The sequence below is a fragment of the Pogona vitticeps genome, chromosome 5, assembly GCF_051106095.1.
Source record: "Pogona vitticeps strain Pit_001003342236 chromosome 5, PviZW2.1, whole genome shotgun sequence".
NCBI lineage: Eukaryota > Metazoa > Chordata > Lepidosauria > Squamata > Agamidae > Pogona > Pogona vitticeps.
Genome location: NC_135787.1, coordinates 112,361,711 through 112,376,085, shown reverse-complemented (window position 1 = coordinate 112,376,085; position 14,375 = coordinate 112,361,711). Strand labels below are relative to the sequence as shown.

The following is a 14,375-nucleotide window of genomic DNA, read 5'->3' as shown; positions in this document are numbered from 1 at the left end:
CCAATTTTACAGAGGCATTATTGAATCTGTCCTCTGCTCTTCCATAACTGTTTGGTTCGGTTCGGCAACCAAACTGGACAAGAACAGGCTTCAGAGGACTGTCAGAACTGCTGGAAAAATAATCAGAGCTGATTTGCCATCATTGGAAGAGTTGTACATTGCACGGGTTAAAAAGAGAGCGGAAAAGATCGCGGCAGATCCACGGCATCCTGGTCACAACTTGTTTAATCTTCTCCCCTCTGGTCGGCGATACAAGACACTGTATACTAAAACATCGAGGCACAAAAATAGCTTTTTTCCCTGTGCCATCAAACTGCTGAATTTGTAACCATCTGACGCAACTGGCAGTTGAGGCAATTGGCTTTTGTAGAATTTGTTCTTAATTGTCTTGTGAATTTTTCTGTTTATGGTGTGTGTGTGTGTGTGTGTGTGTGTGTATTGTTTTTATGTGTGGCCGGTAGCCATATTAAATTCCGGGTATGGTTTACATACCTGGCCAGTAAATAAATAATAATAATAATAATAATAATAATAATAATAATAATAATAATAATAATAATAATAATAATAATAATAATAATAATAATAATAATAATAATAATAATAATAATAATAATAATAATAAAGAAATATTTTCTTTTCTTCTTCCATTTGCAATCTTCCTATGTTTTCCACCATTTGGTCCATCTATTTTGTGTCACATACAATCTGTTAAAGAAGCAGGGACATAATAACAGGCATATTTGATGGGAACACAAGAGAGATCCTTCTCTGTCACTGCTCCCAGACTCTGGAACTCACTTCTACCTTTTTCTTCAGGCAAGCTTTCCTTTAAATGCCTGGTTGTCCAAGAGGATTTTTAAAATGAATTATTTATCTTGTCTTACTTGTGTTTTAACATTGCTCGATCTTTGAGTTTTTAATACAATATCTGTTAGTGCTTTTTAAATATTGTAATAGTTTATTACTTAGCTTTTAATTTTTTTTAATACTGTATGTTGCCTTGGATCCATCAGGAGAAATACAGTATATTTTAAATAATTAAATAATAGCTGCATAATGCTTTTTCATTGATAGTGCAAGAAAAAGTGAGTCTGAAAGCACAATTACTGTACCATAAGTCTGTATCTCATCCTGGACAGATTTCCTGACTAATAAATAGACACCTGTCTCCTCCCCATTTTATTAAAAAAATTATTAACAGGCTTATAGTTGTTGAAAAGAAGTAGAGCCACATAACAACACTGACATAACTTTAGTGACAGAATATATGCTACATAAGACCACTTCAACTGACCTTGTACTGTTCCCATCATTCATAAAAGTTCTAGCTGTTCCCATGTCACAGAGAGACTCCCTATTTACTGTTATCTTTCCTTAATACATCACTCGTTCTGTCTTTGCCTTTTGAGCATGTTTTTGCCCCTTGTGAAAAAAAAGACATCTTGATCTGATTAATAGCATTGCAATTCTCCAGCTCCTTCTCCAGAGGAAAATATCTTCCATATACAGTGGTGCCTCGCATAGCGAGGTTAATCCGTTCCGGATTAACCTTCGCTATGCTGAAGCATCGCTGAACGGGGCAGGGATTTCCATTAAAACATCGTTTAATGCGTTCCAAATGGGCCAAATACTCACCGTTCAGCGAAGCTTCAGGATGGCCGGCAGCCATTTTCGCGCCCTTGCCTCGCTTAACGAGGGCACGAAAACACTGCGCGCGGCCATTTTGGGCCATTTCCCAGCTTCCGGCAGCCATTTTGGCCGCCGAACAGCTGATCGTCGGGGTTCGTTTTGCGAAGATCGGTAAGCGAAACGCTTACCGGTCTTCGCAAAGCGAATTTTTCCCCATTAAAAAAACGTTGAGCGATCGCATTAGTGATCCGAAAAAACGGATCGCTATGCGATTTCATCGTTATACGGTGCGCTCGTTAAGCGAGGCACCACTGTATGTGAAAACCTAAATGTCAGTCTGCCATTTCACTCTGCAGCCTCTTTGGTATATATCAGACCAGCCTTTCCCAACCTGATGTCCTTGAGATGTGTCAGTCTATAACACATATCATCCACAGCCAACATGAGCACTGGGACAAGGAGAAACATCCTACAACATAAGTGGAGGGTGCCAGATTGAGGAATCCTGTTTATTACTATTTTTAGACCCATCAGGGACCACATTTCCCTCATTTGTGAATGTCGGGGGTTGCCTGCCACTGAAAAACAGTGAGGGGTATGACCACAGACACAAGTAATTGAGGTCACATCCACTTTTTCCTCTCTTTCTGCCACATCTTCTCTCTGTCTCACTCATCCTCTCAACCCTCCAATTTCTCTGCTCTACTTCATTCCTATCACTGGAAGGAGACATTGTTCTTGTCAGAAGACTGAACTAAGCTAGCAGTCCTGGGTCTTTTGAAATGAGGCTGAGGGCTAATTTAGGGCCATTATCTCCAAAGGAGGCCAAGAAAACATTAACTAGAAGCCAAGTCTTTTCAGTGATGATGTTTCTTCTTTGGAATCAGCTCCCAGTTGAGTTACATCTGTACTCCTCCCTGCCCACACTTAAAAGGCTGCTGAAAATGATGCTCTTGAGAGATGTTTGACAGCATCCTTCTCTGATTTTCTTTGCTTCTGCCCTGCTACTCTATTCTTTTTTAAAGCACTGAGCCACCTGTTTTTGTATTTGTACATTCCTCCTTTTTTACACTATTATTTGGTTTATTGTTTTGTTTGTTGCTTGATTTTAGCTTGTTCAACACTCATAACAGTGCATAGGCGGTAAAGAAATAAATGACACAAATAAAGTCATAAATAAATGATGTCTTCAAATATATTGCTGTATTTCATGGATATGTAAACTACCGGCTTTCAGATGAAGGAAGGATGAGCCAGTGCAGAGTATACCCATGCATCCTGCACCAGGACTTCAGCAATGTGTAATCAGGAATGTGCTGATGTGGAGTTTAGGCTATGAGCCTATTAATGATCTGAAAATAAGCCCAATTTAATTCAGTGGGGCTCACTTTTGAGAAGACATGTACAGGACTGCAGTGTTTAGACATTACAAGTATGTCCCTGTTATCACTTCAACCCACACAGCTCCATAACATCTACATGGAATACAAAGAGAGCTTCTGTACTACTCTGATTAAATGTAAAATTCCACTGCATCCATTCCATCACGTCTGACATTGAAATGAAATGTATGAAATGCACTTAGTTTTTGGATGATGATGAGGTTGGATAAAGGCCAGGAGAACGTCTGTGTGATATGAACAAATTAGCTCTACATCCTTCCTGAACAGAGCACATATGAAGATGGTACGAGCTTATTCACTACTTACAGCCATCATATATGTCAGTCGGTATATGGACTGCGGCGTGCTGATACGATGTTTGTCGCCCAAAAATAGGATCATCTTCGAAGACTGGTTTGATTCTCTGACTGCCAGTTTCACTCTCATTTCTTCCAGACTTTTCAGAAGGGGAAAAAAGGTGGGGGAATGTTAATTAGATTCCAAAAAATTACTTACAGGCATGTCATAGAGAAGTTCAAGGCTTCTGCTTTCATAGGGAAATCATTAAAAAAAAAAACACCCGTGCAAACTGATATTGGAGACTTTATCCTTCTGAACTGAAGGCTGAGGAAATGATTTTTTTAATGTTCTCAATAGGGGGGAAATGTCCTCATAAATAGACAATTACTGCCTTAGAACAAACATTCTACCCTAGGTTATAGTCTAGCCATTCCTAATGCTAAACCTCTACTGAAGCAGCAGTTTAAAAAAATGCAGGACACCATTTAAATAATGATTTCATGACCGAAGTCTGTGGAAATCCCTGTACCACTTAATCTCATTTCCTTCTGTGGTAGATGAAGATGCATCAGTCATGATGGATGGTGTTGTCCATAGGCAGCTTATGATATGAGAGAAGATGCACCCCTAAAACTGGACTTGAAGTCCACTCTCATCCCGGTTCACACATCAGCCACCCTAGTGTCTTATTTCAGACTATAAAATGAGCCTGAAATGGATCAATCAAATCTATTTCTAGTTGATGCCATTTTTGTGCATTCAGTCACAGGTTGATTCCTTCCGGTTTTCTCTGTGCTCCCCAAACTCTTTTATTTGGGCCAGGGGAGAGATTAAAAAATCACATTCATTTTCATACACATTTCCTCAGCAGCTATGTTCTGTACATTATGTTTCTTTAATGTATGCATCTCTGCACACAACATCCCCTAATATATATACATTTTCATATGCAATGTTTGAGTCAAGCCATGCATTGACAAACTCTGGAGAAGTGTGTAAAAAACTGTCTTCTGCTCTGCTTATTATTCTAGGAAATGAGAATTGGTTCAGTTTGCTTTGAAATGTGGAAGAAATAAAACTCTCCCCTATCTCTTCACTACATACGCAGAGAATCGGGGACAGCCTGCTCCGGCAACATTTACAGCCCTTTCCTCATTCTGTGGCTATTATCCATGGCAAGAACATCTGAAAAAGGCTCAGTTACTTCTTATGCTGCTTTTCACATGACGGAAGCACTGGTCTTCTAGTGATTTTAATTGGTGAAGGATACACACAGAGCCAAAAGCAACTCAGTGGTGAAAAAGAGCACAACAGTGGGTTTGGGGTTAGTCAATGAAACAAGACATGCTAAACTGGCCTGGAAGATGCAGCAATTTAACCCATTTCCTGCTTCACTGTAGCTTTGACTTGTGTATGTTCATTCCATGTGAAATGCATTCTTTGCCTGTGAGCTGCCTAAAATAATGAGTTACTTTAATTCTGTAAATGAGGCGCGAATGATGTTGTAGTGAGATAATGTGTCATACAGGTAATCCCTTTAATAAAGATCTGATCACATCCATTTGTTCCCCAGATAAATATAAACAGCAACAGTACCTGTGCTTCGACTGAATTAAGCAAAAGGCAAGATGGAAACAACTGACAGATCCCTTTATAAAACTGCCAATAAGAAAGTGAGCTCTCTAACCCATGTCTTTTCTATTTCCTTTATATAACTTGTTTAGGAAAGGAAATGGGGGTGTAAATTACACTCTAATTTGTACCATGTTTTAGGGGCAACTTGTATTCACCACAGCCTTAGGCACACTGGTGCTACCGACCTCTTGAATGCACAGAGCACTGTAACTACACCCACCCACACATGTCACTTTTCAGACTTGTCAGTATTGGATGGGAGCATGATTGTGGGCCAGTATAGTTTCAGTTTTTTCTAATTCTTGCATATGGCATTAGCATTTATTTGAAGCAGCCAACAGCATCATGATTGGGCAGATCAGACCACTTTCTGGTCTGTGCTGCTTTCATCTGTGTCAGCTGCAGGTTGCTTACATTATTATTTTTGCAAGCTTCAGGGACTGCGTGGTAGGGGTGGATCTCGTATATAGGTGTGTGCCCCCCCATCTCCAGCCATAGCAAGAAATAGCACTAAATGTCCATGAAGTTCCACACTGTCAACAGTGAGAACGGCTCACACAGGAACTGCGGCAACACAGGGCATGAAAAGACTCCCACTACACTTCTTCAGGCAGTTGTTACAGCTTTCCTATCTCTCTTCTTCACCTTCATAGATGTGACTGAACCAAGACACAGCAAATGCAATTAATGATAATTATTCTCAAAATAAGCAAAAAACTGTTTATTAATAAGCCCATATAAGTGCACCAGTAAAAGCAATAAAAATATGAATAGAAAACAATAATGTGAATTCAAGAGGATGAAAAATACTCTTACATGTGGTTCATCATTTTCAATTAAATTAGTTGTTTTTGAAAAACATATTATTCTATTAATATTTTGATTAGTCCCATTGTTGGCATTGTCAAGCTTCCTGGACAGTGATTTCTCTTAAAATAGTTGGCAATGTTGTTTAATAAACTTGTTTCTTATCCATTCAGTGATTATAGCTCTTATATCTACCAGGTCATTAATAAAAAATAAAATGTTTCACAGAACAAGCTCTTGACAGTAGCATATTAATCACACAATGATACTTCTAACAGTATTTGTAACAGTAGTCTAAATTATATTTTTAATATTTTTCATAGCCCCATAAATGTTTCAGTAGGAAGGAGGGAAAAAGAAACCACCCACTGCCAAAAAATGGAGCTTATATCGTGTGAAGTAAAGCAATCCAGGGTGGCTCTGAATACAATTAAAACCTAACTCCAACCAATTTCTCTCCAGAGGCAGGAGCAGAATTGTAATCAATAAAGGCACAGAAAAATCCCACAGGAGACGGGGCCTGAAGATTAATTTTCTATCTATTCAAACTTGGCCTTCATTTATTGAATTACGTTACCTACCACAGGCAGTCAGCAAAATATTCTTCACATTCCTCTGAAATAAATCTCCCAACCTAACCAATTTGTCCCTGCTTCAGATGGCAGATAGCACCCATTGCTTCCATAAGTTCCCATTTAAAGGCAGAGGAGCAACAACCCGTGATTCAGCCAGCCGTAAGAGTGGGGGGCTGATGAAAGGCAAACCTACAGAAAATGTTGTAGTTGTTGAAGAGGCAGCTGTGTTACTCTGTGCTAGCATGTCAGGCAAAAACAAAACAAAATAAAGAAGACAAAAACATTGTAGCACCTTAAAAACTAACTGCTATATTTTAATGTGAGCTTTTGTGGACAAGTCCACTTTTACAGAAAAAGGTCAGTTTTCAATGTAAATAGTCATTCTTTGTCAAGGATCAAAATCTGTAGGGAAATATATTCAAGGAAAGAGCCAGCCAGCCGACACCTATCTCACCCTACATGTCATTTTTAACTCCTGATGTTCATCCTCGGGATATACTTACAGGAAAATGCCTTTTACATAGGGAAAGGCATTTTGTTATGACAGTCAAATCTGTTTGCTAAAGTAGCTTTTCATTTTAAAAAATGTGGTGAACTACAACCCATCTCTAATAGGATTTGATGCTTTGGACTTGTGCTTCAGAGCATCTGGCAAGGAAGTGCCAGGGGAAATTTTGCTTTGTAATGTGTTTTTTTCTGCAGTGTTTTCCAGGTTAAATAAACAGAATTAGCTACTTGAGCGAAACAAGTGAATATTTCCATGTGCTTTCCAGTGGCTGGACCAGTCACAACAACAGGAATGTGTTAGTTACAAAAAGTGGAGGACATTACTTTTATTTAGTAACAGTACCAACAGTAATCTGCTGCTGATTCAAAGTAGCAGATAACAGAATGGGTTCCTTTTAAAAACTACTGATCTAAGCTCTGACCTGGATGAATTATAATTATTATAATTACATATGGGATTTATTAACTAGTAGAGCCAAACAAGCAGGGCCCGTTAACAAGAAGCTGCAAAACAAGAGTGCTCCTGCTCAGGGTTCCAGCCAACCGGCCATGCTCTCTCCAGCATACACTGCTTCCCTTTCTTCCTTTCACTACAATGCCCTCCTCGTACAATTTACCCATAGGCAGAATTTTTTCCCCATGAATTTTTTCCCTTATCTTCTGGGGCCCTTGGCAGTTGAAAAAAAAAACTACCTTTAGCTCCCAGAGGTTTATCCACAAAAGAATTCAGTCTCGGGAATGAGAAAGGTTTCCCATCTCTGTGCCAGAAATATGTAAAGTGTCAGAAAAGTGAGAAATCCTTTAAAATTTGAAGACAACCCTCAGCAAGATGTTAGGGCATGACGCACTTGAAGCCGATCATGAAAAGAACTCCTCAGCTGTTGAGCTGAAATGACAGGTCAATTGAAGATCTTGTAAAAGTTTGTGAAAAGTTTGAAAAGCCAAAAGCAGAGAGGTGAGTATCCTGAAGGAGGCCGTGAAACTCAAGACTGAAACACTTTAAAATACATACAGTAATGACAACTGACAGGTTTTTTAAAAGCCCTCCTAAAAAGATAATACTTTTAATGAGAAATGGTATACGGACGCGAACCGATGAAACTGAAGGATGAGCAGAGACTGTAGGATTAGGCTCTCAACAAGGGAGCTGGAAAAAAGCAACCTATTTTCCGGAAGACACATTAGGGATGCACAATGTACCTTTTGTTGCTGCATGGGGCAAAAATTGCCTCTGCATTTTAACTGCAGGTCACTTGATATTTGTTTCAAAGTTAGGAAGACATGACATGGCTGTAGAATTAAACGCCTGTGCGGCCTTGAATAATAATCATTATAACAGAAAGGCACAATCAAGACTAGCATATTGGCTACACACATAACTGTGGTCTTGACCTGCAGATTTGTTTATGACAGTAGTGGATATTATGAGACAGAGCAGTCAAATGGGGGGGGAAATTACAGCCAAATAAGTAACTCAAGCCGGAATTAAGATTGCCGGAAGAAATATCAACAACCTCCGATATGCAGATGATACCACTCTGATGGCAGAAAGTGAGGAGGAATTAAAGAACCTTGTAATGAGAGTGAAAGAGGAGAGTGCAAAAAACGGTCTGAAACTCAACATCAAAAAAACTAAGATCATGGCCACTGGTCCCATCACCTCCTGGGAAATAGAAGGGGAAGATATGGAGGCAGTGTCAAATTTTATCTTCCTGGGCTCCATGATTACTTCAGATGGAGACATCAGCCCTGAAATTAAAAGGCGCCTTCTTCTTGGGAGGAAAGCGATGACAAATCTTGACAGCATCTTGAAAAGCAGAGACATCACCTTGCCAACAAAAGTCCAAATAGTCAAAGCTATGGTTTTTCCTGTCGTGATGTATGGAAGTGAGAGCTGGACCATAAAGAAAGCAGACCGCCGAAGAATTGATGCCTTTGAATTGTGGTGCTGGAGGAGGCTCTTGAGAATCCCCTGGACTGCAAGGAGAACAAACCTATCAGTTCTAAAGGAAATCAACCCTGAATGCTCACTTGAAGGACAGATCCTGAAGCTGAGGCTCCAGTACTTTGGCCATCTCATGAGAAGAAAAGAGTCCTTGGAAAAAACCTTGATGTTAGGAAGGTGTGATGGCAAGAGGAGAAGGGGACGACCAAGGATGAGATGGCTGGACAGTGTCTGCGAAGCAACCAACATGAACCTGACACAACTCCGGGAGGCAGTAGAAGACAGGAGGGCCTGGCGTGCTCTGGTCCATGGGGTCACGAAGAGTCGGACATGACTAAACGACTAAACACACACACAAGTAACTCAGAAAAGAACAAAATGAATATGACCAAGAACTGGGCAGTAAAGGCAATTCTATACAAATTTTTCCTGAAACTCAGTTTTCATTGAATTCAGTGATAATTCTCAGTAAAAATACATAGAACTGCACTATAAATCAAACTTTTGTACTCCATCAACTTCACTTTTGATTCTGTTCACTTAGGAATGAAGCTGGACCTTTAAGAATATCTGGCTCTTTTCTTATGCTATTTCTCCTTTTCTTTTGAAAGTTATGTTCCACTACTTGTACTTTTTTATACTGTTCTTAATGGCGCAAATTTCTTCATATGTCCACAGACGGAAAAGTGAGGGAACAGGATAAATTAAGTCTTGCTTTCAAACTGTAAGCTAGTATTTCAATTAGAAATTGCCTTGAGTGTAGTGACAAAAAGGCAGTATATCGGAGGAGAAAAAAAGTGGGTAAGGAGGGAAATACACATATGCTGTTCAAAGAAATGGAAGCACCTTCTCTTAAATATCAGGCACAATAGTGAGAAAAATGGATATGCATGTGCACGCAAGAGAAATCATGGGAGCTGCCATGGCCAGTTTTGACTAATTGAAAAGGTGCTGGGTACATACTGGCTGTGCAATTGGAAGCTCGAATAGGCACGCAACCAACATGTGAAAAGCCCCTCACTAATTAGCTGCAGCATGATTACTCTGGAACATGCATAAATACTTCAGACGAGGCTGAATGTAATTTTTCTTACTGATTTATCTGAATGTCTCAGATGTTAAACTGAATGTAATTTTTTCTTGCTTCTTCATTTGATTCATATCCAAACCAATATGAAGGGCTTGAAATGGATAGACATCCGTCCATCACTAACCCCTTTCTACTTTACCAATGACTCTCAAAGTTTTCCAAGGAAAGGGAGAGCTACTTTTGAGAGGTAGGTAGCAACAATACAGCCATGGTTTCTTGCAGTGCTGTCTAACAGATAGAATTGCTTTGACAGTTTATAGTATGAATGTAAAATCTATTTTAGCTTAAATGCTCAGTCACTACAAATACGTTTCCTTCAACCCTTTTCTCAACAACAACAAAAAATCACATAAATAGCACAACAGAGGCTCACATGTCATGCAAGATTCATGTATGGAAATGCTTGTCATGATTCATAGCTCAAGATTTAGGCGGGGCTTCTATTGATGGCCATGTCAGAAAAAGCCAGAAGAAAATGTCATTTGTTTTCATACATTCTGGTGGTTTTTAACACCTTGTTCTTCTGACATATGGTTCTTGCTATTCTGTGTTGAATGTGTTGTGTGTCATATATCCTTGCCAAATCTGACAAACCAAGGACTTGCATAAAGTTGTAGTGCCACACTGGACTGGCAGTGTGAGGTAATAAGACATGAGAGATTTCAAAATGCAGCTTCCAGACTTATGGACTAGAATGCCTATATTTCACTACGGAAGTAACAAGGCAGAAGTTGCCACTTGTACAAGTCCAGCTGAATGTTCACGGACCACGACCTGGATGTAGTAGAAAGCTCATCCATCCTTCCTTTTAATTCTGAGAAATGGCGCAAATAGAACAACCAATTTCTTCTGAAACTATTTTCAGTGAAAGCACCACAGTGAAGCACATCCTCATTTAAATTAATTTGCCATAGAAACAATTACTGAGTACTGCTCCTTGCCACTTTCACTCAAGTTTTTTAAAATATATAAATGAGGGAGCTCTCAAAGGGAAGAAGTATTCTATTAAAATGATGAATCACTAGCTTCGGGGCTGAATGTTGATCTTTAGCATGGTATAAACACAGCCTTCATCAGGAATACTGCTGGGATTGAACTAATAGAGGTTTGCCTTCAAGGAAGGATTTTTTCCTCTGTTATAATTTAAAGGCCCTGTAAATCTTAGGATATAAAATAACAGCACTCTGGTTCTAAATATTAATTGTATTTATTTATTTAGCTCAGGTAAATTAATAGCTCACGGGCAAAGATGCATATTTATGATTAGGGTGAACAGTACTCCCCAAATGCCATCAATTTGAATAAGAGCATCAGAATATGATGGCTGGCTTTGTCATCATGCATTCCAGTTCAATTGAGATTTAACACCTGCTCCTTCATATCATGGTATCATTTATCCCTTCACTGGTAGCAACCAATTTACCAACCACTGATTAGAAATCAGGTTTCACTGTAACTGGGAAGAGTGTGGATGTCACTTGGTGACATGTTTGATGGACATGAAGGATGTCAGGGAATAATGTCATGGAGACTTCTGACCTAAGTAGCCTGTGTCAGTCATTCACTCAGCCCCAATTCATCTGCTTTCATTAATTCATTAATTCATCCTAGCATCTAAAATGCATTATGGGAAATTACAGTCTGATATTTAAGCCAGAAAAGGGTTTCCTGTCCTATTTGGCTTATTTGGGGGCTTGCAGTTTGGGCTTCTAGTCCTACTGCATCTGTAGCTCTTGAGCTAAGACTTGCTCGGTAAAAAAGAAACCATACAATTCTTGTACTGTAAATACCACAGTGATTTTTTGGGTAAAGCAAAGCCAGCTAACTGCTAAATACCCTTCATAGGTCTCCTAAACATATGCTCCATTATATCTAGTTGTAACTCTTTCTGGAGTGGAGGTCATGAATCATATTAATGTTGTATTAGAGCAATCTTCAACATGTATGAATATTCATTTGCTCCTAAAGTTTCTACTGAAAATTAATTCCCTGTCTGCTTTCAATAGCTGAGACATCAATACTGCAACACTGGAGAGATAAGTGTCCACTTCCAAAATTTCAAAGACGAGACTTTCTGAAAGCAAGTGACCATCTTGCGCCTAAAACCCGACTTGCCTTGGACTGCTTCTTTGTGTTTGCCTCATAACTCTGAGGTTTGGCCATGCCAGCTTTTAGACTATCCTACTATGTTTGTCCTCAGCTTCTCTTCAAGACCTTTTATTTTCTGACAGAGACTGTATGTCTCCTAGGTATTCCCCGATCCTGAGTCAAACTCTTCTACTATCTCCTGTGTTAATAGCAACTTGCATGCACTAATCCTGGGTATCAATGGCAGTAGGCTTTACAGCTTAGTATGATTCTCATTCATGACTAACTTGATTGGCAAATTATTTTCCCACCCCTTACTTTTGAGTCGAGCACTCCCACCCCTCTTCCTGTCTGTCTGTCTGTTTGTTTGTTTGCTTGCTTCCACTGTTTTGTTGATTGCTTTCTTCTCTCTCTGACCTTCCTCTAAACATCAAGCATGGAGGCTATCCATGTGCTAAAGTCTCAATTTTTTCTCTTTTTCCCCTTCTTGAATGTAATTAGACATGGTAACTGTAAGTAAAGATATATTTTTGTATATTCAATGTTTTTATTTTGTATTTTAAATGATATTTTATCATGCCAAGTGCTTGTTTGTGTGCAAAAAGAAACCAAGGAGAGAGTTGGCTATTGAGACAGAGCTGATCTCTCATGTTTCTGTTGTGGTGTTTTTTCTATGTCATACTCTGCTAACTAAAGGACTAACCAAAATCCCCCAACATTCTGCTCATGGACAAAAGCCCTATTCTGGCTTTACTGGGCAGGGATTTTTTTATCAGCAGACTTAGAAAGGAGTGACAAGCATCTCCCCCTCTCTGTTGATGCTTTCTCCATGTGAAGAATCAACCTAAAGGGTACTCCAATTGAAAGCAACCATGCTACCAATGCTCACATGATCCTTAAGGCTTCTAGATTATTTAAAAAAACAGAGCTGAGTATAGCTTAACAGAGCCATATTAAAAAAAAAACACAAGTTTTTAGCCCCTCAATGTGTTGTGTGCCATCTAGTGTGAACCTACTTATGAGGTTAAGGGTGGTTTTATCAATTCTACACACACAAACCTGTGAGTTCCTATGGCCGAGCAGGGATTTGAACCCAAGTCTTGTGAGCCTTAGTCTGTCACTCTGTCCACTTCACCACACTGCGAAACCTGGGAAGCTGTGTGTGGGTAGAGAGCTAATGTTGCCCGCTCACTGTCTTTCAATTCATTTATTGCTCCATGCCAGCACCTTGCACTTTGATTAAAAGGCAATGAATGGTCAGTGTGCTGAGTTCCTGCAAGCCCATGAAGCATCGGAATAGAGAACTGATTCTACATGCCCAGAGATGCAACCTGATAGAGCCACCAGTCCAGCTGACTGTCCATGTTTGCAGCCTCCATTGTTTTTAGTTTAAATAACTGTAGTTCCCATGAGTTACAACATCTGGCTAGGATAAATTTTGAACTTTTCTGCCTCTCCCCACCAACGGATTTGCAACACCAAGCCTGATGAATAATTTTGAAGGACTCAAAAGCCTGACCCTCCCCTTCCATTTTAAAAATATTTGGGTGGCACAATAAAGGTAATCTCTCTCTCTCTCTCTCTCTCTCTCTCGCTCTCGCTCTGTGTGTGTGTGTGTATGTGTCCGTCCTTCCTCTGCCTGTCTGTTAGTATGTTTGAACATATGGACCGTACACCTAAGCCACCTTTTAATTTTGCTGTTACATTTTCATTCTTTATAACCACCAGGAGTAATGCCAGATTTAGTATATGTACCATTCCCAAATAGTCTGCTTAGCAAGAAAGTTGAGCAGAATATTTAATCAGCGAGATAGTTTTGAAACCAGCTGTTATTGGAAATAAATCCTCCCTGGAATAGATCCATTGAAATCAATTCAATTTATTTATTTCTTTAAACTATGTCTAACCCACCTTTCTCCTTGCCTGCTTTGGAAGGACGGTACAGATGGGGCCAGTCTCCTGTGGGAAGTAGTTCCAGAGTGTGGGAGCAGCAACAGAGAAGGCTCTCTCTTCCATGTCTCCACCAAATGCACCCATGAAGGTGGGCAGGAGAGAAAAGAAGGGCTCTCCTGATTATCTTCACACTCAAGCAGGCTCATAAAGGGAGATGCGATCCGTGAGACAGCTTGGGGCCATGCTGTTTAGGGCTTTATAAATTGTGTTATGTTATATAAGTTAGTTATGACTAACATGGTCAATTCATTTCAGTGGGTCAGCCCTGCATAGGACTGGCAGGGAATTTACCCCATGTTTTGCAAACAGCCATGGCTCCAATAAGTTGATCTGTAACAGTAGAGTGGTTTTCCCTCCCCCCCCAACCCCTCCAGAGACTTCCTGATGCAGTTGAAAAAAATACTGCACATATATTGCTATCACTCTTTCTATTAGCAAGTGATTAACATCTGTGAAAACAG

General features: G+C 39.7%; 1 protein-coding gene across 7 annotated transcripts in view; it reads right to left on the bottom strand.

The window, feature by feature from the left end:
- Window positions 1-14,375, bottom strand: part of CACNA2D1 (calcium voltage-gated channel auxiliary subunit alpha2delta 1) — a 540,926-nt gene that overhangs the window by 224,427 nt on the left and 302,124 nt on the right. For all 7 annotated transcript variants that reach the window (XM_073000730.2, XM_078394287.1, XM_073000729.2 and 4 more), the window contains one exon: window positions 3,342-3,471. In XM_073000730.2, the coding sequence (XP_072856831.1) occupies window positions 3,342-3,471 (130 nt within the window). The remainder of the gene's footprint in view (window positions 1-3,341; window positions 3,472-14,375) is intronic.